General features: G+C 36.1%; 1 protein-coding gene across 1 annotated transcript in view; it reads right to left on the bottom strand.

Moving 5' to 3' along the window:
• Ets65A (DNA-binding protein D-ETS-3) overlaps window positions 1-25,782 on the bottom strand; it is a 46,418-nt gene that overhangs the window by 4,717 nt on the left and 15,919 nt on the right. Inside the window, exon 2 of the mRNA XM_018547653.1 lies at window positions 10,718-10,777. Coding sequence (XP_018403155.1) covers window positions 10,718-10,777 — 60 coding nt within the window. The remainder of the gene's footprint in view (window positions 1-10,717; window positions 10,778-25,782) is intronic.

The following is a 25,782-nucleotide window of genomic DNA, read 5'->3' as shown; positions in this document are numbered from 1 at the left end:
CGTACGAGAATTCCCTCTTCGTGCGAGCGTTTTTCGTCCGAGAGCCTAGGGGGTCACGTTCACGCACGGACGTGTGCAATCTGTTTAAGGGTACAATGCCCCTTAATTTTGACTCGTTACATGCTCGCAGGCGATAGCCTGCAAAGGTCAGTCGGTTGGCTCCACTCGAAAATCAGTGAGATCGCGATACTTCCAAATTGGCTCGAAGACCGTTACGGTATTAACGTACGCATCAATGCGCGCTTTATTTATACATTTACAATTTTTATTTTTACACTTTTTACGGTTCTCTCAAAGTTCTATAATATAAGCTTCAAAATCATTTTATCTTTTAAAATATTTTATTATAATTGTTTACATACTTCTTTTATAAATGCAACATGTTATGTTACAGTTTTTATTCAAGTGACAAAGAGTTGAAAATTAGTTGCTAAAATTTTATTTAGCTAATAATGTTACATTATTTAAATTTTTCAATTAAATATCTATTTTTGTTCAAAGTAAATTAAAAAGCAAATTAGAACGGTATAGTTTAATTATAACATTTTTCATTTATTTCATAGAATAGACATCTACAATAAATGGTTTGTCACGACTATTCAGACCGATTCAATTTTCCTTGAAATATGCTCTTAACCGTAAAAAGTTAAGAGACACATATTTTTCATCAACTTTCAAATATAAGAGCTGAAATAATTCCCTAAAGCTTTGATTCCAATTATCAATGAACCGATGAAACGTACAGAAAAATATTTTAGACAAAAGTTTTATGGTTTTATATATACTTTATAATTGTGTATTTAAGTTTTCCAAAAATTTAACATTTTGAGAATACTGGAGCTATACCCATTTATTTTGAGGGATATTATTTCACCTTTTAAATCTGAGATTAAGAAGATACGAAGTACGTGTTTCTCAGATCGTTGTATTTATCACCATATTTCGAGAGAAGAAGCGAATAGGTTCTGGAGTTCTGGACAGTTTATGATAAATCATTTGTAAGTGTTAAGAACTGTAAGAAATTAGTATCAGGCTGCTCCTCGCCCTGCTGAAGTGAACTGCAATGTTTACATTGCCAAAGCGTTGGCATTCTAAGAATGGATTTGAATACGGAGATAATCCGCGAAACGCATAATTTCTGTATAGAAAGTGCCCGTGGAAGCCTCAAGAGTATCAACTGTAAGAAATATTCGTTTTCATATATATTCTCGCCAATGTGTATCGACTTGCAAAGATCAATGAGAATGATGCTCCCCCGTAATGATAACATTCTCGACAACGGTTTCCATGATAGAGCGTTCCAATGTCGTCGCGTCGGAATGTAGCCCCATGGGGCAGATGCTGCCTTTAAATAGCAGTTGGTGTCCGCTGTGTTAAACAATCTGATTTCTCCTCTGATTGGGAAGCGGGTACGTCCTTGGACGAGGGTCCAAGCCGGCCGGGGACGGCGTTCCTGGGTCTGCACGGGTCGTAGGGTCCGCCGCAATCAGTGTAGCCGCGGGGCTTCGAGCCGTCGCGCGCGCTCGTTTCTCTAACACAAACTCCAACATCGCGATCGAGATTCCATCGACAGTATGTACAACTGATGTCACTGATGATGGCTCCATTTACAATATAGATAATAAAGATGATATAAATAATACAATATAGATAAATAATGAATAAATAATAACACAGCGATTTCTGAATTACCTAAATTATCTAAATCGTTATTGTTTCCGAAGACCTATTATGATACGTTACTTTAGTATCTCTAATTCTTACTTATAGTTTCTTCGATAAATTTGGTATCGCTTCTTCTTAACGAAATGTTGAGATTCTTAACCTGCAAGCATTTGGAAATAAACAATTAAGAAATTCTTTAGATTCTAAGCTTTAAACAATTTCTCAAATGTTGAGTATAAACAGATTCTTTAAGAACTTTTATCGTTTACTAATTTCTACATCTATATTTATTCGAAGACTATGTTTCCTCTCCATGTTCAGTGATGAATGCAAAGTTGATCAAATATAAGCATGTGCTTTGAGGGGGGTTCAACAAATGATAATTTTTTTCAATACTTTTACTATAAAAAATAAATTCAATTAAGATTCTTCGAATCCACCTGTTTTTTTAAACAGTTATTTAAATAATAAATACGTCATGCGAATATATTAACAAAAAGTATACTTCATGAGAAAATGTAACTTATTAAGCATTATTTTTACAGATCGATCTTGCGTATTGTATCGTGATTCGTTTCGCGTCACCTCGAATCCATGAGGTCCCATCAACGTGTACCCATTGTCGCGAGTATATCTGCGCATTCACGAGCAATTACATGGGGCGGGGTAATCCCGTTAGACGGCATGCAGCCTCTTCGAGGGAGGATCAAAGAACTCGTCGTCATTCCGTGCTACTGCACTCTTTGGTAGTCTCAAACGCGTACAATGCCACTTTCGGTGTCGCGACATCGAAAGAAGAGGGAACCACGGCCCCCCACACGACTTTGGAGAAACTTTGGACGCGTTCCAGCAAACACACTAACGCACGGCGCTGTGAGACGAAATCTTATCGTTTGCTCGGTCATTCCTATCATATCGAAACATCGTTCTGTTACGTTAATTTTGAAATGTCACTGACCGAAAACTACGGAATTGCATCCAAATTGCTGGATATTTTAGAAGTGAGTCTCATGAGAGTAAAATGAATTAAATGAGGATACAAATGAATGAAGCATTTTATGATATTATTTTAAAACTTTATTGTTGTTTATTTGAATACTTCAAAAGTGGAGCAAAAAATGCTATTTTTATTGAAGAAAGAACGTATAAATTTCAGTCAGGAATATGGAGCATTTTTTTACATTAAATTATGATATTTTAATTTAGTCACAAACAATGATTAACTAGTTCTTATTTACAATTTTATTATACATCTACACAGAAAATAATAATAGAATGTATAATGTGTACCACACGAGATGCTACTTATACTTTGAATTTTGACAACAAACATTAACAATTAAAACATACTCAGAAAGAACAATTTTACTGAGGTATCTAAAAATTTAGTTAGATTACAGATTAAAAAATTTACAGATCTGAAAATTATTTTAATAGTCCCAACAAAATTATGTTCAAATCTGCATCTAACTAAATTTTTAGATACTTTGGCAAAACCGTTCTTTACCGCGTATGCTTTGGAAAATCTCAAATCTATATACGTTAGAAGTGCCCCCATTCATTTGTCTCACTCACGCTTAATTCATCGTCAGACTGCGACCTAAATCCATAATCTTTAGTCATATAGTCTTAAGTGATACTGTCTCATACGCTGCAGTTTGCACAGATCTACTTCGGACATAAATCACACTGCCATGCAGTGTGTAATAATGAGTAAGCGAGCGTAACGTGCTGAGCTTTGAGCATAGCAAGTTGCTGGTACAAGCTATCCGAAGGGTAAGAGAGATTACACCTGCATACAAGGGTGTAGGTTCTGTACGCAGGAATGAAGTTCAGGCGAGCATTATTTTTCACGTCGTTCCCGCCGACGTTCCGCTAAGTTTGTTGGAAATATGCCGTGGAATGCGAATGAGCTTCGTATAACGAGATCGCATCCCTACGTTACACGTGTGCGAAAAGCCGAAAATATATTTTCATAGACTGAACAAAATCGAAAATAGATATGAAGTAGGTATAAGAGTTTAGAAAATATTTATATTTTTGAAAATCTCTTCCAACGGGCACATTTTTGTTTAGAGTCCTTTTATTAGATCTGTTTCTATCAATGTATTTTAGATTAATTTTAATCCTGGTTTATCTTATTTTTCATGTTCTTTCTAGTTTAGAATTAGAAACGGATAAAGAGAGTAAAGTGAACCGAGAGATTAATTTACGTTGGTAGAGAAATGAACATTAATTTAATATAATACAGTGATTAAATAAAGCCTCCAAGAATTTTATGCAAATCTTCCTACGGCAATATCGATTGTGAATTAAGAACGTTGAAGGTGAGTTACGTCATTATTACGATTAATTTATTCGTGATACACATGACACACCAAAATATCTGAAGTAGGCACTCCGTATCGACTAACTGTCCAGTAAGTTGCCTTCTAAAAAACGGAAGTCGCAGTTGTTAAATGAGGCTTTCTCAAGAAGTTAGACGTGCGGGCGATTCGTGCCCCGTGATGGAGGTAACATGTTTTTGTTCGTCAGATAAGGGCAGGCGTAGCAAAAGTTATTTGTAAGAGCGAGCTGCGTAGCGCGGAAAGAAAATTAATCGTTTCCTAATTATCGCATAGCGTGAATATAGCGCCGACTCGGTAAAAGGAAAAAAGATTCTTGTCTTTGGCTTGAGTACCTTCGCACGATACCAACGACCCACAGGTATTGTTTATCATATATTTTTCACGTATCCACGCGAGCTCCTTATGTAATCTTTTAACGAGAATTCTTGCTCTCTTATTACGTTTCTCTGAAAAGAAGCGTTTATTTATAAAACGCAAAAGAAAACGAAATTATATTAAATTTCAGATAAAATAAACTTCTGAATGTAAAGAATCGTTAAAGATGTTACAAAATGTGAGATTTGCAATCTATTTATACTTTTGAAACATAAATCCCGAGCAGACCTTCAGTTTTTAAATTACAATTCGATTTATCGATGTCCTTGTTAAGAAAATACCGATTCCAAATTGGTCAAAATATCTATAAATACAATATACGGCTTGATAAGTCTGGGATAACTCTAAACCTATATTATTTTTAGAGAAAAGACAATAGAAATCAAATTTTAACCATTTTTCGTTTTTATGCGTATATTGATCGATATTTAATTCGACATTGACGGATGTTTCGACTCATGGCTTCTCGACGAAATCGGCTACTTTTTCCTTGTGTAGGCGATAGACGTTCGACTGCGCACGGTTAAAGTGGAAACGCAATCCCTGCACCCCAACAAGGAATCAGGGATGAATGCGAGCCGATATGGGGGGAGAGTCCCGAACGCAGGCAGCCATGCGTGAACGTGTCACGCATAGGCACGTGCCCGTGTATGTACTACCGAAAGACATAATGTGAACGGCGACAGCGACTCTGACGACATGTCCCGCAACCCCTGCAATATGCTATGGACGTTTCTTCCGCGCGATTCCAATTTACCCGGCCTTGTATCGCCAGGGATATAACCGTCCAACCGAGATAGGACGTATTTTGCTCTATCGCACTAATACGTTTTTTCCAACAACGCGGAAAGATCCCGCGACTCGTACCAGATTAGCATGTGTAATCAGAAAGCGTTTCAAACTTTTTGCTATCCAAATCTTTTATCGTAAATATAACACTTCTAAATTTGTACTCGAGAAACTTATAAATACTTCAGTCAATTTTTAGTTGTCACTACTTCCATGATTAATGATTAATTTAGTATGTATATCAATGTTTATGATCATTAATATTGAAAAAATTTTAGATTACAGTGGACAAATGTATTATTTGATAAATATATGTACTTATAAGTAAGATACATCTAATCATTTAATAAGTAATTAGTATGTCAAAGAATTGAATTACAATAATGAAGTTAGTGTAGAATTGGCAATGATATTTTCTAAATTACAAAGTACGCACAAAAAATATACACAAGTACTCAATAAATTTTCTTCGCAATAGTGAGTTCACACGAAATGTAAACCGCATCATCATTCGACGGGCACCTCTGTTTCTTTCCGAGAGATGAAGAGAGAACGAAGGGAAAAAAGAGGGCTAGAAAGAGACGATGCACCGCTTATACCCTTCCTCATTTTTATTGTCGTAAATCTGGCAGCGCGAATGCGCTGGTCACGCGCCGTTTCCCAGTGACTTGTTGCCCACGATCCATGTCCCCTAGAGTTTCGCTCCCGCGACCCCGCGGGATCTATGAACGAACGGAACCCGTGCCAGCAAGATCCGGTCGTCCGCTCTTCTTGGCCGGGGTTCCGGTCTCACCCCCTCCTACCCCTCTCTCTGGAGGACGTTAAAATCCGCGCTTCAAACTTTTAGGAAATTCTCACGGATTCGAAATCAGTTTTCGGACAAACTCTCGGTTTATTGATCTTATACTATTAATTTTATACGTTATTACTATATTCCTTGCCCCTTCCTAAATTATAGCACTGGTTGAAATAGAAGGAGAATATTTTGTTATTCTTTGTTAATGTTAACTATATATAAGATGAATAATTATAAGAAATAACAGACACTTCGAATAACAAAACGTATTGTAATCAGACAGAATCTAGTTGAAAAATAAATTTTGAAATTCATGCATTTTCGGTTTTTATTAAAATTTCATCAACAACGATTTATTTATAGTGAGCTTTAATCTTTGTTCTGAAAGAACTCATACGTGATTTAATTCCACGGGAATATTTTTAAATTAAATGATACTTTGTATCATTTCTGTCGAAATTATTCATTTCATATATTTGAATTTTCAAGAAAGTCTTTACATACACCCGAAATCTGATTAGATATCTAAAGAACATCTGAAGGGCGCTGAAAGATTAGATCGTCTTTAGACATCTTTCGAACTTTCCATTATCGGGATATCCTAATTGTACGTATCTTCTAGCGTCAATCACTTCGTACATATTTTAAAGGAAGCAAAATCAAAACTGGATAATGGGGTAGGGGTATGGTAAGATAGTTACCTATGGTGTCGAGGATAGTCACGCCATACGCGATCGGCCGCGTGAGCGAATTGCCGAGGCACGCGCCGCTCCGAAGTACGTAATTATCATAGGGAGGTTGCCCTCAGACACATACACACGCGTAGGGGATCGAGGGGTCGGTCGACTCAGGTCAGGAAGTCACGCGAGGCGCACTGGGGAGCGGAAGGGCAGCAACGTCGACGGAGGTAGGAGGAGAAAGAGAGAGTGCTTTTATTGTTCTACGAGTCGTCTTAAAGTCGCTTTTCCTGGCCAGTGGGCAGACCCGTTGAAACCCTCGGCTGGTGGTCGATAACGCGACGTGATGTTTCTCGACGGACGCGCCAGCGCGCCTCGACAATTCTCGAATCGACCCGCTGAGGTTTATGTTATTTTCGCAATATAAGAGTATAAGCCGTCGCGCGATGGGAGCAGCACTGCTCAGATCAATCCATGCTTATATCGAATGAATTCGACCGAAGTCTTTTCCTTCCGTTTATATTATAAAGAAGAATATGAAGAAGAGCTAGTCATACAAAGCTCTTCATCAAGCTTTAATAATTCTCATTTGGTAGGAAATTATAATGTACGTAACTGGTTACATTTTATCCAGATAGAGGCAATTTTATTCTATATATAATAAAATATGTTATTAAATTTTTATAAAATTCAAGATTTAATTGATTTGGCTGTACGCGAAGCTAGTCTCTTTTACTCTAAAACGAAAGAAAAATTATTTACATCAAATTCATCTGATATACGTATTCAATGTTTCTTCCATAACTAAGATAATATAAATCAAGTATAGTGACATACACTTGAGCTATTTTTCGAGAGTAATAAATTGGGAAATCTGTAAAGTATAAAATTTTGGACTGCTAATACTGACAACGCCACAGATAATTAACCTTCGGACAGTTCACGCAAGAAAGCTTTTTTGACTACTTTGACTTTAGATTGGATCGCGTGAAGTAGTACAACGTTTCAGTGCGCATTTCGGTACGGAAAGGTTACATGAGCATGACCTGCTTCAGGACATGAAATAACTTTGGGCTACCAAGCACGCGAGCAACATTAATGAGCATACTCGAATTACTCGGTTTACAGATATATCTCTAATGTGTTAATTCACGGGTGTCAGTTCATCATTGTCCTTGCATGACGTTACGGAACATCGCGAGTAAGTCAGGAAGTAATTTGCATTAAAACGCGTCGCTTATAGAACAATTCGCTGAATTTTTTCGCGTACATGATGATATAGTTTCTTTAGTATTTTTAAATTTATAAACTTGAATTCTTATTTTTGTTTAAATAAATTTTGTGTATATATATAATAATTCACTTAAACAAAAACAAGAATTTAAGTTTATAAATTTTAAAATACTAAAGAGATTATATCAGCAACTACAACAATTGAAATATTATTAACACAGAGGCAGATATATAATTGGTAAAATAGAATTTATATAATATATAGATATAAATATTGTGTATGACAAAAATTAGATTTTAAATCTTTAATATTAAATCTATCTAATATTAAATCTATTGTATATATAAATGTTTGGATTGTTATTGTATTTAAGTAACAAGTACCATCGTCTTTTATGTTGGTATTATTGAAATAACGTTTTCAAAGTCAAGTACACTTTTAAGTACTTTACGCTTTATGAATAGGCGTTAAAATCTCTTAAGCTTCTTAAACTTCTTCTAGTTATCCTTTACACGGTAATTTTCTAACGAATCTCGAAAGTAGTGCGCGATAACCTGGGCCGTTATGCAAGGAGACAAGCTTGTAATTGCAATTTCACGCGTTCCGGAAGACCACAAAGTGCCCTCCGGATCAACACGCGTCACGTCACATAATTTCATGAATCTCAGTGATGACGACGATGTCGTTCCCTTTCGCGTCGAGGCGCAAAGTGTAAACCGAGTCAAAGGCGACCCCGCGTCTGTCAAGATCAGAGAACGGTGCTGGAGTACACTATTCGAAAATGCCCCCGAGCTCACATCGTGCCCGTAAAGCGATTTGTGTGTGCGTCATCGCGAGAAATACCTGAAAATTAAACTTCCAGTGCAATGCGGAAAAAGAATCCAAAATCTGCCTTCCAAGATGCCTTCTTCAAACAGAATCTGACTAACAGAATCCTATTAATTAGCATTATTCTAACGAAATATAACGAAACTTCGTTGCCAATTTCACATCTCTTCAAATGATTTATTCGGATATTTTGATAAAATATCTCAAAATATAAAGTCCAAAGAGCAAAATTTCGTTCCGCGCTATTCTCTTACACAGTTATAATAGTACCGGTAAAAGAATTACAGTGAATTGGAACTAATACTATATGAAGAAATAATAAGCGACGCGAGTCCGTCATTTGTATACTATTACAATCTTCGATTTTTCAATTTTTCCACACTACTCTTAACTCAAAATTATAGTGCAAAATCGTCCGGAGTCTGTACGTGGTCTGCCGCATATTCGTCATATCGTACATTGTGTTAAATTATGCGCTTAAAACCTCGGTGTTAAGATGTGACATGGCAGACTGCGCGAATCGTGAATGTAATCCTGAATGCAAGAGCAAAGTGGACAGCGATGGCACCAACGGGTTCACGCGCGTTTAAAGACAAGACTTTTACATCCTCTCGTGGAGGTGATCTCGAACAGTGCACGGGCTGTTGTAACCTGGTTGGTGGCGGCCAGAAGCCGTTTATAACAAAGATGCCTGCGGGCAGGTCTCTGTGATCTCCGCGAGATGATTGTGCTAGCGTTGGTGTTGGCGTCCACACAGGGTGGGGCCTGCTCTTTGGCGTTACCACCGTGCGGGCAGGCGTCTCTACACAGCCCCCGGGGCTTGCTCTCTGCCACCCTTCCTCACCCTCTCTCTCCTCCGCTCGCTCGTTCTCTCTCGACGACAAAGGGGCCGCGGTTCAACGCGCCACAAAGCACCCGGGACGCCACCTACACCCACACCTACACCCACATTCTCGCATCCTCTACGCGTCTGCACGCACAAAGCTTGCTCGAACAAGCCGAAGCGTCGCGACGCGTGAACTTGCACCCAGCGGCGCCGCGACCCACCCTTTGGGTATACGTAGCGTCTAGCGAACTGAAAATGAAGAAAAAGAAAACCTTCCCTCTTAGCTAGAGGGAATTTTGCGAGGACAACGGAGGGGGCATACAGGTCGCGAAATTTAGAAAACCACTCCGTTGTTTGACATCGATACGACGGAAATCAAAGAAGTATGAAAGAGTTAAGTCCAGTTGTTGATTGTCAGTGGTGATTAGGGCTAGAATAGGGCTACATAATCTAGTTATAAGCTCTACTTGCTAGACAATTAAAATCAATGCTTTAGCTTCCGGAAAGAATGTTTTGCTGAAGTATATCAAGATTAGACCAAATACAGATTTGAAAATAATTATGTAGAACGTATATAGACATCGACGATAATACAACAAAAAGTGATATTCTATCAACCAGCTTAAATATCCAATATAATTATTTAGAAAGGCCTACGTAATTATTGTGTATTTTCTACATCTTGTTAAATCTTCAGATATTTCACCAAAATCTTTTGCGTATTAATATGAGAAATATATATATATATATATATATGTACATATATAAATTATTATCATATTAATACTATATTTATTATACATTGAGGTGCGTTTGTGTGAATGGGAACATTTGGTTTTTGTGATTTTCTTCAAAAAGATGTAAATGGCGCAATGAAGTAAATAATTATTGCTTGATAATATCAAGGTGTTTTCTATAATTGCAATTAATAAGAGATGGAACATTATATTTTTGAGATTGTATAACTATATTTTTTGATAAATATTCGGTAAATCAATCAATTAAATCTGAATCGGTTGTTTGAACAAAATTTGCTAAATGCACTCTTGTTATTTTATATTAAAATGACATTTTGTATTTATATTCTTCACGCAGAGTGATTTTTGCATCAATTTTGTCTTTACATGTCCTCCTCTTAATATTGCTAAACATCTTCGTAAATAAACAGGTGAGACTCACCCTGACCAGGTGCCGGCGACGTGGCGTGGCTCCAACCTCCCTTATAAGAGCTGCTAGCATCTGAAAGCAAGGGAAATATTTTTCAATTATTTCTTTTTATTCACGGTGCAAAGTTCCCGATTTGTTACGACACGCGTTGGAAATCTACGGCTTATCGATCCGCGCAGATATTTCGTGATTTAGCAGGATTGTGATTACATTTTTTGAGGTCACGTCAGTAGTACGGGCGAATATATCGTCCGCAATTACCAGTTAATCGGTTCGAGGAATCACGAGAAGCCGTAAAGTATATCTGATTGAAAGTGCTCCGAGCTATCGTGGCGACTTCGACAGGGAAAAATGCGTTTCTTCTACTTCGAAATCTTTACGATATTTTAACGGCTCCGATCGTTTCTGCGTGAGAGCGATGCGAAATGTACGCGAGAGAATTTACACATATGCGTTGTAGATATATCGTTTTCGAAATCGATTCTCGATACGTAAATTTATATATAATAATGAAAGATATGGCTGAACTATTTATGCTCAAAGTTGCAAACGTTGAAAAATTTGTAATCATACAAATTTTAACCGTTTCAATTATTTATAAAATATGTATGTTACACGAAAAGAATGATTTTGCTGCAGAAGTATCTAAAAAAACTATGAAATAATTGGATAATAATTAATTAGTTTATTCAAGAAACTTAAACATGATAATCAATGCTGCAAAAAGTTTTGATATTCTAGCAACTAGCTTGAGCTTCTTATATAATTATTTTGATGGTCGAACAAAATTATTAGATCTGTGCTTAGCTAAATTTTTAGATATTTTAGCAAAACCATTCTTTTTATGTAGAAAAAAGTGAGAAGATGTACAAAGTGTATAATCATAAAACTCAATTTCTCTGAAATATTAGACTAGACGTTAAAATTAGAAGAATTATTCGTTTTTGTGCATCATAATAATTTTGAAGTATTGCAGGAATAAAATTAAAACAGTTTTGAACTTAAAAAAAATTTAAATTATTTATAAAAAATATCTAAAACACACGTAACTATCAATATATACGAGAAAGACGTTGAAAATAAATATCATTTTTCAATATTATCATGTCTAATTTTTTTTTAGACACAAATCCTAGTATATACATGGAAAGAACGATTTTGCTGAAGTATCTGAAGATTTAGCTAGATATAGATCTAAAAATAATTTTGTTCGGACCATCAAAATAATTATGGAAGCCACTTAAATTGGTTGCTAGAATGTTAAAACTTTTCGCATTAACATTTTAACGTTTTACATATTTATTTTGGTAGTTCAATAAAATTATTTTCATAATGTTAAAACTAAATCAACATTTTCTATAATAATTAGCAATACTCTTTATAAATAAATGTTTTCTTGTTTACACACTCTTCCATTCATTTCATATTTAACAACTTGCAATTTCAACAACTTCCTTTATTCTTATTTTTGCCTAAATTTTCTTTTTTCTGAAACTTGGTCAACGATCGCCGATCTAGCGATTTCTTTGGTCGAATAATATCCGAGCAAAAGGACGTTCGTTGAACAAATATGGAATTATTATAACACGTGCGCGTAGTTGTTGCTCGCGACAGCGACGGCGATGTTGTATATTCGCCATGCAAGAGTTCTCTCGAGAGCTCCCGGCGCGGCGCCGAGCGAGCGTCGCCGTCGGTGGCATGTTTGCGAACAGATATATTTTCATTTCGCAGTTATTGGCACAAAGGGTCGGCCCTCGTGTGTACATACGTAGGTACGTCACACACCGCGTGGTAGAAACTCCGACTTTCCGAGCAAACAAAAACGAGCTACCCGCGCGCTCACCACGGCTCGATCTTTCGTCTTTACTGCCCCCTTCATTTGATCTGGAGACCCCGGAGTCCATTAATGGATCCTCGGATTTCACGTTTCTCAAGTGCTGAGGGGTGCGCCAATCGTTCGGTAATACGCGCCGGATTTTCTTGGGGTTTCTTGCGAAACAGTGTTGCAAGATTACGAACTACATCGCAAAATCCTCTCTCATAAACTTTTCTCTTTCTGGAAAGAAATAGAGACAGCCTAAAAGAAACGAGAATTCTTACGGATTACCGAATGTTTGGGTATAATGAATATACTATTTGTAATAAACACTTCGACAAAGAAATTATAAGTCGCATACAATAAATTGAGATGTATCTCTTTATTAATTATATTATTTATCATTATTTGTTAATTATACTATATATTTATTAAGACAATATTATATACAATAATATAACACATGTTTTATTCAAAGATGTTATATTTTAGAATTTGTTACTTTTTGCTTCCGGTTTTTCCAAATTTTCTGTTAATGTATTTATTGCAAAAATAGCATTAAAACATTAATTGAGTTTAATAAAACTCAACGATGGCAAAAATAAAATACATATTTTCATTTTGTTCGTACTTCATGGATTCCAAGTCAGTCTCCGACAGAGACTGATACATGACTTAAGGGTAAAAAAAATTTGGCAAAGAATATAGAAAAGAATATAAACTTAGTTCTGAATTACACACGTCGAAAGTTACGTGAAATGATACGTGAGCTAAAATGCTCATCTCACGAGATTCTGATGCATGTAGTTCGTTTAGTTTGATTAATCAGTTAACATTTGCTTTTTTCTGTTACCTTTACGAGCCGCGTGGTCATTAACAATTATTTATCACGCTATCATAACGTATATTGCAACGTCTACAGTTTTTAGTGTGCAATTAGATAATCAACTGTTCAATCTGAAGGATTCAATACAAATATTATAGTCTGGACAAATATAATCAACGATATCAACAATTTGCTAGATAATATGAAATAGAAACTTCAGGAGGTTTACAATAAATATACATTGAATTGTTTAATTATCTTTCGACAATGTACTAAACAATTTCGCTCAAAACTTCATTCTACTTCAATGAGATTAAGTGCTACGTTTATCATGGATAAATACGTTTGAACATATCATGGATAAATTCTACGTTTACACATTTTCTATAGATTGTAAAACACGCAAAAGATCATGTGCTACCAGATTTTTAATCTTGTCTGGCCCCATTAGGCTCGTATCTGCTTCTAAAAGTACATACATTTACTTTATATATCTTATTTACAGTAATAAAATAACATAATGAATATTCAAGAACACGTGCGATATTTTACGCATAAAAAGACAAATGTTTAGGATATATAAGTATAAAACCGCCCTTGTTGTAGCACGAAGAGATTTATAAAAGCACTCGCGCGTGGGACACAAGGTTAAACGTATAGCTTGCGACGGACACGGCGTTTCGAGCACGGAATTCTCAGGCAGGTGGACACGTGCGTTATATCGAGCGTGGTAGTTACCGAGAGAGCGTGGGACCGCGATTTATCACCGCACTACCGAAAACATCTGGCACGCTGAAAGTGCAATTCCGCGCGCACAGAGAGACGGAACATACCGGCGAACAGCATCGATAGATTGGTGAACGCCGTGGTGCGTGGTAGCTCCGCCGCGGTGGTACCGCTGCTCTTGAGGTCCAGCATCGCGCGATGCGGTATACCCGCGCCACGCGCGTTTCAGCTGCTTTCCCCTGCGGTACGGCGGGTGTTTTTACGCGACTCAGCTGCCGCTCTTATCGCGGCACCGTCGACTTGCGGATTAGCTGCTGCGGCACGAGGCGCGACGACGACGAGATCAGAAACATATCAGCAATGATGTCTCGGCAAACGTCTCACCCTCGAACGACGGCGAGGTGGATAGCGGCGCCGCGTGTTATTACTTTCGTTTCACCGATGGTCGTAGTCTGCACGAGCGTACTGTACGTGAATTGCGCGCCAATAAAGGCGCCGATCATCTTGCCGACCCGCTTCGAGCGACACTGCCGGCTCGCGCGAGACGGGCGACGACGTCGTGAAACGCCGGGGGCAGACAGGACGCGCCCGATCGACGAGGGCCAGCGGGCGAGGTCTCCGCCCCCGAAGGGCGCCGAGGTCGCATAGGGGTTGGTTCCGCGCCGAGGTACGAGGGCCGGGCTTGCGGGGGTGATCGACACCCCCGTGAACGAAAGGGCGGAAGCGCGCCTGCGTGTCGCGAACATGGCGGGAGCGGCCGCAGCCGCCACGGCGGTGGCCCGCATCGCGGCATCCGGCGGCGGCGGAGGCGGAGGCGGCGACCGGGGGTGGACGGCCGACCGGGAGCACGCGGCCGACGTGCACCGGACCTCCTGCACTTACCGACCGGCGCTTGTCGACGACGTAGTTTGCCCCGGTAACGACGTGCCACCGGTTCCCTTCCGGGAACAAACCCTCTGCGGTAACACGCGCTCTCGCGAGAACCGCGCTCTCGTACGCCGGCGTGTCGCCGCGCAGGCGAGAACTGTCCCGGTGATGAGACACAGAAATAAGAGTCTGCTCAGTTAGATGTGTTTTTAACCGAACTGCCTCTTCAGCGAGACTAATCTATTAAGAATTGAATTATATTATTTCGATTTATTACTGGTTCCTCTTTCAAAAATGATTTGCAATATAATTCATAGTCCGACAAGACCGACAAAATGTAAAGATAAAACTTGTTTAAATTCAAACGCAGCTTTTTTTTTGTCAAAATTAATATATCTTTGAAGTTTCTTTCTGCGAGAAAAGTTTAGAAGCGTTATTGAAAGTCTTCAAATGAAGTATGAATTAGAATATCGTTGAAACATTTTTTTAATCGAGTAGCTTTTATATCATTTTGAATAGCTGTTGTTCCTATTGTTTTTTTTCATTTAAACATTTTTCAATGCTCCAGACTTTTTTATGTTTTCTTAAAGCAGGGAAAACATTTTTTAAATAAAAAACTTATTAAAATCGCTTTTGCTGACATTTTTTATTATACGATAATAAAACTAAATTTAATTTTTCTGTTAATTCGCAATGCAAAACGGATGCAATTTTTTTAATTCTTATATAAAATCAATGAATGCATATCAATTCATTCAATTTTTCTCCAATTAAATAATTTTTAGACGAAAGATTCTTATTAGACTTCAAAAAACAGTGAAAGATATTTCTATCATTACTTTTCATATTTACTTCTCTCAGGTACTGTCTATTTGTTTCTATAATTCAAAATATTGTTATTGATTGATATGGATGAACTTTCTATATTTCAATTGGAATTACTATCATCACTGGCTTTCTAGTTGACCGCTCAGGAGAATATCGGAATCTTTCCACATCTCCAAGTTTTGGAAATCTTTGAATTTATGGATAGAGTTTTCCATTTGAATAATTTTGTTATGAATTGTCTGTACTTTTTGAAAACGTAGAAAAATGAAAACTAAAATAAAATCACGGTCTCTCGACATTTCTCCCAATTCTCTCAAACTCTCATTTTTACGAATATTGTTTCTCTTTCCTTCTTTCTCTCTACGAATTTCTGTGGAATTATATTTTGACGTGCTATGTCCTCGCGAATAATCGATAGACGCAGTTGCCGCTTGTCAATGAGGCTATTCAACGACGCATGATTATATCATTACTAAATTATAATAATTATAGGAATGTGAGCCCTGGTCATTTTGGAATTACACGGCGACCTCGTTATTAATGAGAAATTTACATTTTCGTTGTAATTATGCCTTTTACGCCTGGACCGTAGCAACGTTGTACGGCATTTGCATAAAATCTGCTTTATTCCACGAAAATATGAGACTGTCTTAATTAATTAACTATTTATCATTATTATTATTCTAATGACGAAGAAACTTTATGGCGCAGCATACAAATGCGTGTGAACCATTCTGTTTTCTGTTATCCGCATCCGGCATTAACGTAATATAATTTGCAATTTTATGTACAGAGAGTATTTTCAATCCAAGTTTCTCTATTTAGTCGATTATACAAGTTTTATATCTTCTGATCGGATAATAGTATAGATTTTGATTAAAAAAATACTTTTTTTTACCGTTATTTAACTATTTATTTAATTATCGCGATTAACATTTTTCTTATAAATAATTGAAATCAATTAAAATATTTATACCTTTAAAAATTAATAAATTTATTGTATATAACATAAATTTATTATTATAATAATTATATGTATATTTAATATATTTTTGTTGTCTCTTGTGTATATATATACATATATATATATATAATTTATTTATATGTTTTATAATTAATTTGCACATTAAATCATATTCCATAAGCTCTTTTTTCTTTTCTAAAAATTTAATCCATAAATTATTTACGAATTGATTAAGAGATGCGATAGCATTTCTCGCTAAATTTATTTTTCATTTATACATTTATTCAAACTTTTTTGTTATATTACGCGGAAGGAGAAGTACAACGCATTAAAGGTATTGATGATCATAATCATGTTTACGCATTTCGATTCAGTGAAGCTTGAGAGTAAGATTCTTTCGCGGTTAAAGCCTGTTCTACAATAGGGTCGCAAACGTAAGAAATTAACAAATCATAGTCAAATATTTTTTCAATTGCGTTTGGTCAATTTTTTACGGCTTATGACTTACAATCCTATTGTAAAATAGGCTTAAAACACGTTAACGGGCAACTGACACCGTTATAATCATACTTCGCGCAAGCAATGCGAGGTCAAACACGTACACAGCTTGCTCTCGCCGAACGAGCAGTAGCACGCATAATACGCATCGCATAATTTCGTAATATTTCACGCAATGATAAGCGATTTTTCAACTGAAAGTATGTTGCGACCTATTTGTAATAATTCTGTTTCATCTTATAGTATTTTTCGTTATAATAATACATCGTGATATATTTTGTATTATTCAGTGTAATATAAGAATATAATATTAATATATATATGTATATATAATATGAAAGTAATAATTGACGTAATTGAGAGATATTATTAAGGTTGATAACTTAATATAATAATTCCATATTGATAGCTTTTTTCGTAGAAATAATATTTAATATCTTCTATAAATTTTTTAATACATAGGAATGTTATTTTTATAAATTTATTATAGAGAGAGTATACATTTATTTATTTATGGTATATAAAATAAACTATACATTTGTAATTGCGCATTACACAAAATAATTTAACAATGAAATACTCTAATATAATTCTTTTTTGTAGATATCAATATACGTAAATTATAGAACTTTAATGTTAATTTTTTAATACATGTCGCTAAATTTAAAGAGCAATAATTGATATTTAGAAAATAATGAATAAAAATTATAATAAAAAGTAATAACATCATTTAAATGAACATAATTTATTAAAATACTGTTAATGTATCAACTAAAACATATATATATAAAAGCAAATATATTTTTATATAAGATTAGATTTTTTTAGAAGCTAATTTTTGTTATAAATATTTTTCACGCAGGTAACAAGTGTTAAAGTAAAGATAGAAATAGTGAAGCCTGATTCTCATAAAATTGGACGGATGCAGATGCAACACCGGAGTATCCGGTTTAAGATAAGCAGGACTGGTGTTTGAAAGTAAGTTTTGTTTATTTTAACATTTCATAGTTAAAATTTAATTATTTTAATACAGGTCCTCTTTTGAAATTAGTATACATAAAATATTATTTAAATTTAATATGAAATATCCTATATATTAAAAAAATACTTTATAGAGGCAATTATAAATATAAATTATATATATATATATATATATAGCTATAATTTTTTTTATATTATTGTGATTTTATCCTGTTGATTTGACATCTTTAGCATTAAAACTGATAAAAAGAGAGATCTGAACCTGTACATGGCAAAGCAATAACATAAAATCATTTAAAAGACCGTGATTACTTTGCACGTTAATAGATCTTGTACGCTAATTTTTTATTTCTTCTAATTCTTAATTTTTTTATAATAATAGCCGCTATTTATAGTCGATACTTATATTTGAAACTGTCTTAAGTATGATTTTAAGATGCCATGAACCAATCAAAGAGTTGTATTAGCATTTTAAGATATTATTTAATATAATCATGAAATAAGAACAAAGTATGAATACCAGCGATTTAACTATTTTTTTTTTCTTTGAAGTTTAATTTTCTATCCTATACTCATCCTTGTGATTATTTCAAACAAAAATTAATTCGTAAAAATTTTGCAAAATTTCGCTAATTATTTTATTTACGTATAATTTATTAAAATTAACGTTTTATGAACTTCGTCGCGAGTGTTTTTGTAACATTTGTAATAACATATGCAATCAACATAGAACAACGCAGAAACGCACTCTCTTGAATTACTTCCGTTACCGTTGTGATGTAAGTGCAGCAGAAGATGCATCGGTTGATGTCGAGATATTTCACAAAATAATATGTAAATTTAAATTTACATTTTTTAAATTTTATAATATTATAACTTGTATGCATTAATTTTTCATTATCGCACATGATCAAATATTATATTATTATTAGAAAATTGAAAGAATTGTTGATTTTTGTGCTATATTTTTTGGCTTAAAATATTATAAAATAATGTTCTTAATTTCTATGGGACTGTTTTTCTCATATCAGTTAAAATAAAACACAAATTAAATTTATATACAAGTGTAAATGCATATATAGAGTTTATACATATATTGCATATACGTGTACATACATGCAACATAAAACACTAACTTCAAAATTGTACAAATGTTAAACAGTAAAAAAGAACAGATTATATCGCATGCGTAATTGCAATATATTTATCATATTCGCACGATTTTTAATGACAAGAAAAACAGTTATGCACTCTTAAATTTATAGATGGAATTAATAGAATTAGTTAAATTTATAATTCCACCTTGTACATTGTGTCGCGATTTTTTATTATTTTTATTATCATTACAAAATATCCTACATACTTGCAATTGCAAAGTAAGTAATTTTGATACTTTGATGTTTATGAAAGCTACATAGAGATTTATGTATCTTTTTTATACAATTCTATTTTTCTTACATAAATTTTCACAATTTTATGATAATTATTATTATTAGTCAATTCAATCCGGGCGGTAATGAAATTCTCTGATATCTAATAAATTAAAATTCAACGATGATCAAATGTAAGAGCTGTTTATATGTGCGATATATGAAATAAATTGAAGACAATCGAAATTTATAATAATTTATTAATGCGGTCACGAAATAATTAAATTATTACATTAAAATATTTACCATTATTATTTTCAATTAAAGTGTATAGATAAATGAGAGCTAAATGAATAAAAGCAAGTAACCCACCGATCATTTTGATGCCGATTATGAATTTCGCTATTGAGGTATATCGCGTATCTACAAGATTCAGTTCGTGGAAAAAAAAAACATTAAACGCGATTGATGAAGAGAACGATGGCGATGATCGTCGAAGACTGAAAGTGGCCAGCGTGCATGTGCGGGTACATCGACAGGAGTCATTTGCTGTTTATAACCGTGATTCACGCTACGGTGATATCCCCGTCGTGCGAGCGTATAGGAGGCCCATGAGGTACGACTATGACGCGTACGTTCGTTCCGCAGCTCGCACGCACACGCATACGCACGCGGGGCCGCGTGTCTCGTCTCTCTTTCGTAGGTGTCCGTCGCGTACGTCGTTTCAAGAGTGGGCACCCCTTCCCCCCGATAAGAGGGCACGCGTACGACACGCGACCGCATACGCCCGGCGGCGCATTTAACGCGCGATCACTCTTGAGTGCCCGCGAGCGCGCAGTACGCCGGGGGGGGGGAGGGTTAAAACGCACCCCGTAGTGAGATCCACCGTTTTTCTGCATCGGCCATCCCCGGTGGGCCACCCCCTATTCGCCGTGTTCGACGTTATTCCGGAGCTCGTGAGCGAAGCACATCACCGATAATCGAGCGGAAAGTTGCGAATTACGTTTTAGGGTGAAAGTATCGAAAGTCGATCTCCTCGGAGAATTAATATTGCAAATTAACAACCGTAAAGAAAAAATGTCGATTGATTTTACTCTTGACAAAGGAAACTAGATTTCGAATTAGTATATAAGTCAAATTTATTCAAATTAATTCACCAATTCGCAATTGAATCTATATAACATGTATTTTTTTTATACTGTAGATACGTAAAATTTATAAGTAAATGCAGCACAATTATTATTTTTTAACATTTTGTTATATGCATACAAATAAATTTAAAGTAACTGTTTAGCTGTACTATATTGATTTCTCAAGATTTTTATTATCTCACAGTTAAATAAAATTTAAAACAAAATATATTGCCTATAATTATTGGACAGCTTTTATTAATCAAATTTTTGTTAATCAAAAATCTACATTTGTCTCAATGCGTTTCCCGCCACGTGAAAAGGTCAGTTTCAATATTTTTTTCAAGTATTCGAGAAAGAGCGGGAATTGCATCTCGGAACGGACAGGATCTAATAGAATCCTGTGTATCTCGATAACGGAGGGGATATCCTGGCGAGTTCGCTACGGCGTGATTAGCTCAATTAGAGGTGCAGTAGAGAAGAGCCCAGCAGTCGAGCCCGGACAAGTGCTATCGTCGATCGGTCTTGAGGAGGCACTTGGATGCCGTGGCGGAGGAAGCCGGCCGCGTGCCTGCTTCAACCCCTCTGTACATTATCTCGAGATGTAACGGAGTGCCGGAGCGGTATTACGGCTCGCGCGCTCGCGGCACTGCGGGACGGCGCGGCGGCGTACGCGGATGGTGTTGGTGCGCATAGTATCATTGTGCGCGGCATGAAACATGACGGGCCGCCAGCTATTGTACGCGAGACGCATAGCCGCGAGGTAGGGCATGGAACGACACGAGGGAGCCAGTTACAGACTCCGTCACGGCACTCCACCCTTCTCTCTCGCCACCCTCTCGTTTCTAGTGCTAGCACACTCTCGCAACATACAGCGGCGCTTGCCCTTCTTCCCCTCTCCTCTCCCGTCTTTTCTCTCCTTCGTCCTTTTCTCGGTCCATAACACGATAAGAACCATGTCACTTTGTTACGTTTGGGGGCCGCTTAAGTGCGCGATGATACATATCTCCTCTCCCCGTTGCCGCTCGCCAGATAATTCCTCGTATTCAATTTGTACAATATGCTCAAACCGCTCGGCGATGCAGATAGTAGGATAGTGTGTCTCGTTGACACACGCGTGTTACACCCGGTATCGGTGTCGTTTCGGTGTACTGATAATTCTCGCCGCGCGTTGCTGATAAACTCTATGGTTAGAACGAAGTCGCTTGTAGACGACGTCCCACGGGAAACGAAATCCGATTCTTGATACGAGGTTGTAACGTCGTGTTAGTATAACACGAATTTACACGAGGTCGATCTGGAGAATATCGATGTCCGCATTATGTTCGCATTTTAGAGGATAACATAGTATTTATTGTGATACAAAAATATCTACGCGTACCCTGCCTCGTTATACTAATATCGTTCATAATTCTAATTAAAGTCGTCTCTAACGATGTGTCAACGAACGCATAATGCGTTGCATCCGTTTTCATCGTTTTGCTCCACCATTTTTATATCAAAAAGTTTTTCTTTGTTGTTATATATACAGTGGTGTGCAAAAGTTTCCGGCAATAAAATTTTGTACTTTAATTTAGAAAAAAAAACCTGATAAAATTTTTATCGAGTATTAACATCTGATAATGATTAAAATTTTATCAGGTTTTTTTTATAAATTAAAGTATAAAATGTGGCCGAAAACTTGTCGGAAATTTTGCACGCCACTGTATATATGTATGAAGATCTAATAAAGTATTCCTTTTTAGAAATCACGTAACAATATTAGATAAATTTAATATACATATAAAATTTAAAAGATTATTCCACAACAATAGTTTAATTTAGAATCGAATTTTCCTTGGCAAACAAAAGCAGACATCCAATAGTCCAAGTTACCAATAATTATTTTAAAAAGTTATATAGTATTTATTCTCAAAAAGAGGACATTGCAAATAGTAAACTAAACGAAGTATGTCGCGGACGAATCGTCCGGCTGATATCTCGGTACGGGTTTCGACAAGTGGCCTGAGTGATTCTTTAGAGGGATTCTTTGCATAGCATTTTAAAGCCCAATGCACTCGCAAACGCGTTCCTGTGGCATGTTTGCTGGCCTGCATGCGGCAGTGATACAAAGACATACATTGACACGAAGTCTGCCTTCAATGGATAATCGCATTTATTATTCACCGTACTCAAGCAAAGGGCGCTGACATTTGATAAAATAATATTTGAATGACAATATAATAGAATAAAGAACGTTTTAATATATTATTATAAAAGAAATAACAAAACAATTTTTTTATATATTGATTTTTAATCTATATATATATATTGTATATATGATATTTCAGACAGTAAAGAACAGTTAAATATTAAAAGCATAACATTTTTAATATTTGATAGCTTTTCTATCTCGAAAAAGTGTTAAATATGTCCAAAGTAAATAATCAGTAAATATCTTAAACATTCTTAATTAATAAATAACTCAAATTTTTTTTACGTAGTTAAATTTATATTCTGATGATTTCGATTATGGATTCAAGATTTTCGTAGTAGCAATGTAAGGGTTCGTAGGGTGCGTATAGAGGCGAAGGCCATCAATTACGTTACGCAAGAACGCAATCGCGAGCTCAAACAAAGGTCCAAATACGCATCCATCCCCGGACTACGAATAGTTAGCGCACGCTTCATATCTTCAGCCTAATTATTTGCGAATTTGCATATCTCTAGCCAGCGTGGCGCGTTCCGGATTAACCAAATTGCTATACTTTTGTTCATGTCTACAGGATGTCAGTTTTTATGTGAATCTACGAATTTAGCAATTCAACCGATTATGACCGTTAAAGATCTCCGCTTCATCTAGTATAAAAAGAGATTAGTAATCCTGCTCATTTATCTAAAATGATAATCTTTCATTAGATTTATTATAATTTTATATTACTTTTAATTTCTGTAATAGAGTCGATTTTTGTAAGATATTTAAGAGAATGCAAATTTTTGTTCTTACTTTATATCATTAATTCGTGATTTCTAATCTTGATTTTAACAATAAATTTTATTTTTTTTTTAATGAAAATGTCATGATATCATTTATTACAACTTTCAAATTTTGCACGTTATCTTTGTACCTATAAATCTCAAGTTAAAATTCTTTCAGAAATCATTTAAGTGATTAACACAGAAGTTATTCATTTATTTCTCGAAAAACAAAAATTAGTAGGTATTCTTAATTGTTTTAGAAGTATCAACTACCATTAAGTGTGAAAGTATAATACTATAAAATAAGAAAGTGTTCGATTTATTAATTGAAGAGAAACGCGTTTCAATGCATGCAATGCGTTTCCGGTCAACAGTATGTGTTGTTCGGTTTCCACGAACAATGTTGCTTTAACCATAGCCCATCATACGCCACATTTAAAAGCGAGAAAAAGCGACAGGATAGAATGGAAAAAGCGTCACCGGATTCGGCTAAAAAAATAATTATTGCCTTCCTTATTTGAAAAGAGAAAGAAATATTATTAAATTTTACGAAATTATCAGAGCTATTTGCAAGCAATGGATATCGAATTTAGATTTTTTTAAAATATAACGTTTAAAAATAAATTAAAGTATTATACATATCTTTTAAATTGCATTTTTATCTCTCTCGCGCAATCTTGTTATATCTTTGTAAATATCATTTTTTTACATAATATCTTAAAAATGCCGATTTTTAATTAATCTCTAAATACTTAAATTCTTCGTCAAATAATGATGCATTTTTCGTAGAATTTACATATCGTGTTGCAAAAATACGCGAAATTAATTTTTCATAATTAACAACTTTTCATTTTAGTCGATAATTAGCAGTTTCACTCGTGATATACAAAATTTATATATTTATACATAGGTATTGTATATGTAAAGTTGCAGTTGGGTCGTGATTCTCTAGTTGGCATAACGTTACAATTTGTAGGCGTGTAATTAAACATTGCTTCGACTTTGCCAAGTATCTTTGGCGGTCTCGTAGGTTTTCTTCCTAGGCATAGTATCTATAAGTATCAGTCGGGTAAACTGGCTCTGGAAGTTCTGACGTGTTGCGTCGGTGAGAATGCCAGAAGCGAACGTGGGACGGAAGAGACACGGAGAGGATGGAAGCTCGAAGAGGAGAGACAGAAGCAGGAATAGGACCGCAAGTGGATGGAGGAGAGCGAGAGAGCGGTAGGACGATGTGCGAGGGAAAAGACGAGCGAAGCGGAGAACCGAGAGAGCGGAGGCATCCGCGCGCTCATTTCCGTTTTGGGGCCGTCGAGGGGGACGAAAAGGGGGGCGCTAACTCGCGAGATATTAATTCCGTGTTAGCGCTAGGAGGGTTGCAGAGGCGAAAACTACGTGCCGAGGGGGAGTACTGTCCCCTTTCCCCCGCATCTCTCTGCAACCCGCGTCTCTATCCTACCGTCGCTTTTCCCCCCGTGCGTCCCGCCGCGTCCACCAATGTAACCACCCTCGGCGCGCGAGGGTGGGAAGGCGTTACAAATCAGAGATTAGCCATAGTTAACTCGACTTGCGCAGTCAAACAGTTAATCAATAAACGATTATTTACATCGTGCGCCCGCGGCGCGTACCCAACGCGAGCGTATTTTCCCGCCGCGGGATGACGAATGCGGCGCTGATAACGCTGCCAGCCGCTGGACCACCCGGGGTCGCTTGGGATTAAAATTAAAAAAATCCCTATCTTTGTTCGGAGATCGTCCACCGGCTGGTAATTAATTCGTGCCATGTTTGTGAAAGTAACCAAAGCATACACGGGTCAAATCTATCAATGTATATACGTGACGTGTGATTGCGATTGGTGTCGCTATATTAAACGGTTTAATAATAAGTTTATCGCAATCTTTCTGTTCAATTTACAAATTGAACAGAAAAAAACTAATTGTTATAATTCAAACTGTATCAAATGGCAGTAGGGTCAACATAGTGATTTGTCCACGATAAATTAATGACTATTTTAAAATTTTGTGGAGTATAAATATCGAAAAATTATTACTCAAAGTAATAATTGCAAAATGGCAGTTACTACTATTAGTTTTATTTAAAAAAAAAAAAAAAAAAA

Source organism: Cyphomyrmex costatus, unplaced genomic scaffold (assembly GCF_001594065.2).
Source record: "Cyphomyrmex costatus isolate MS0001 unplaced genomic scaffold, Ccosl1.0 scaffold666, whole genome shotgun sequence".
Lineage (NCBI taxonomy): Eukaryota > Metazoa > Arthropoda > Insecta > Hymenoptera > Formicidae > Cyphomyrmex > Cyphomyrmex costatus.
This window is presented reverse-complemented; position numbering and strand designations above follow the sequence as displayed.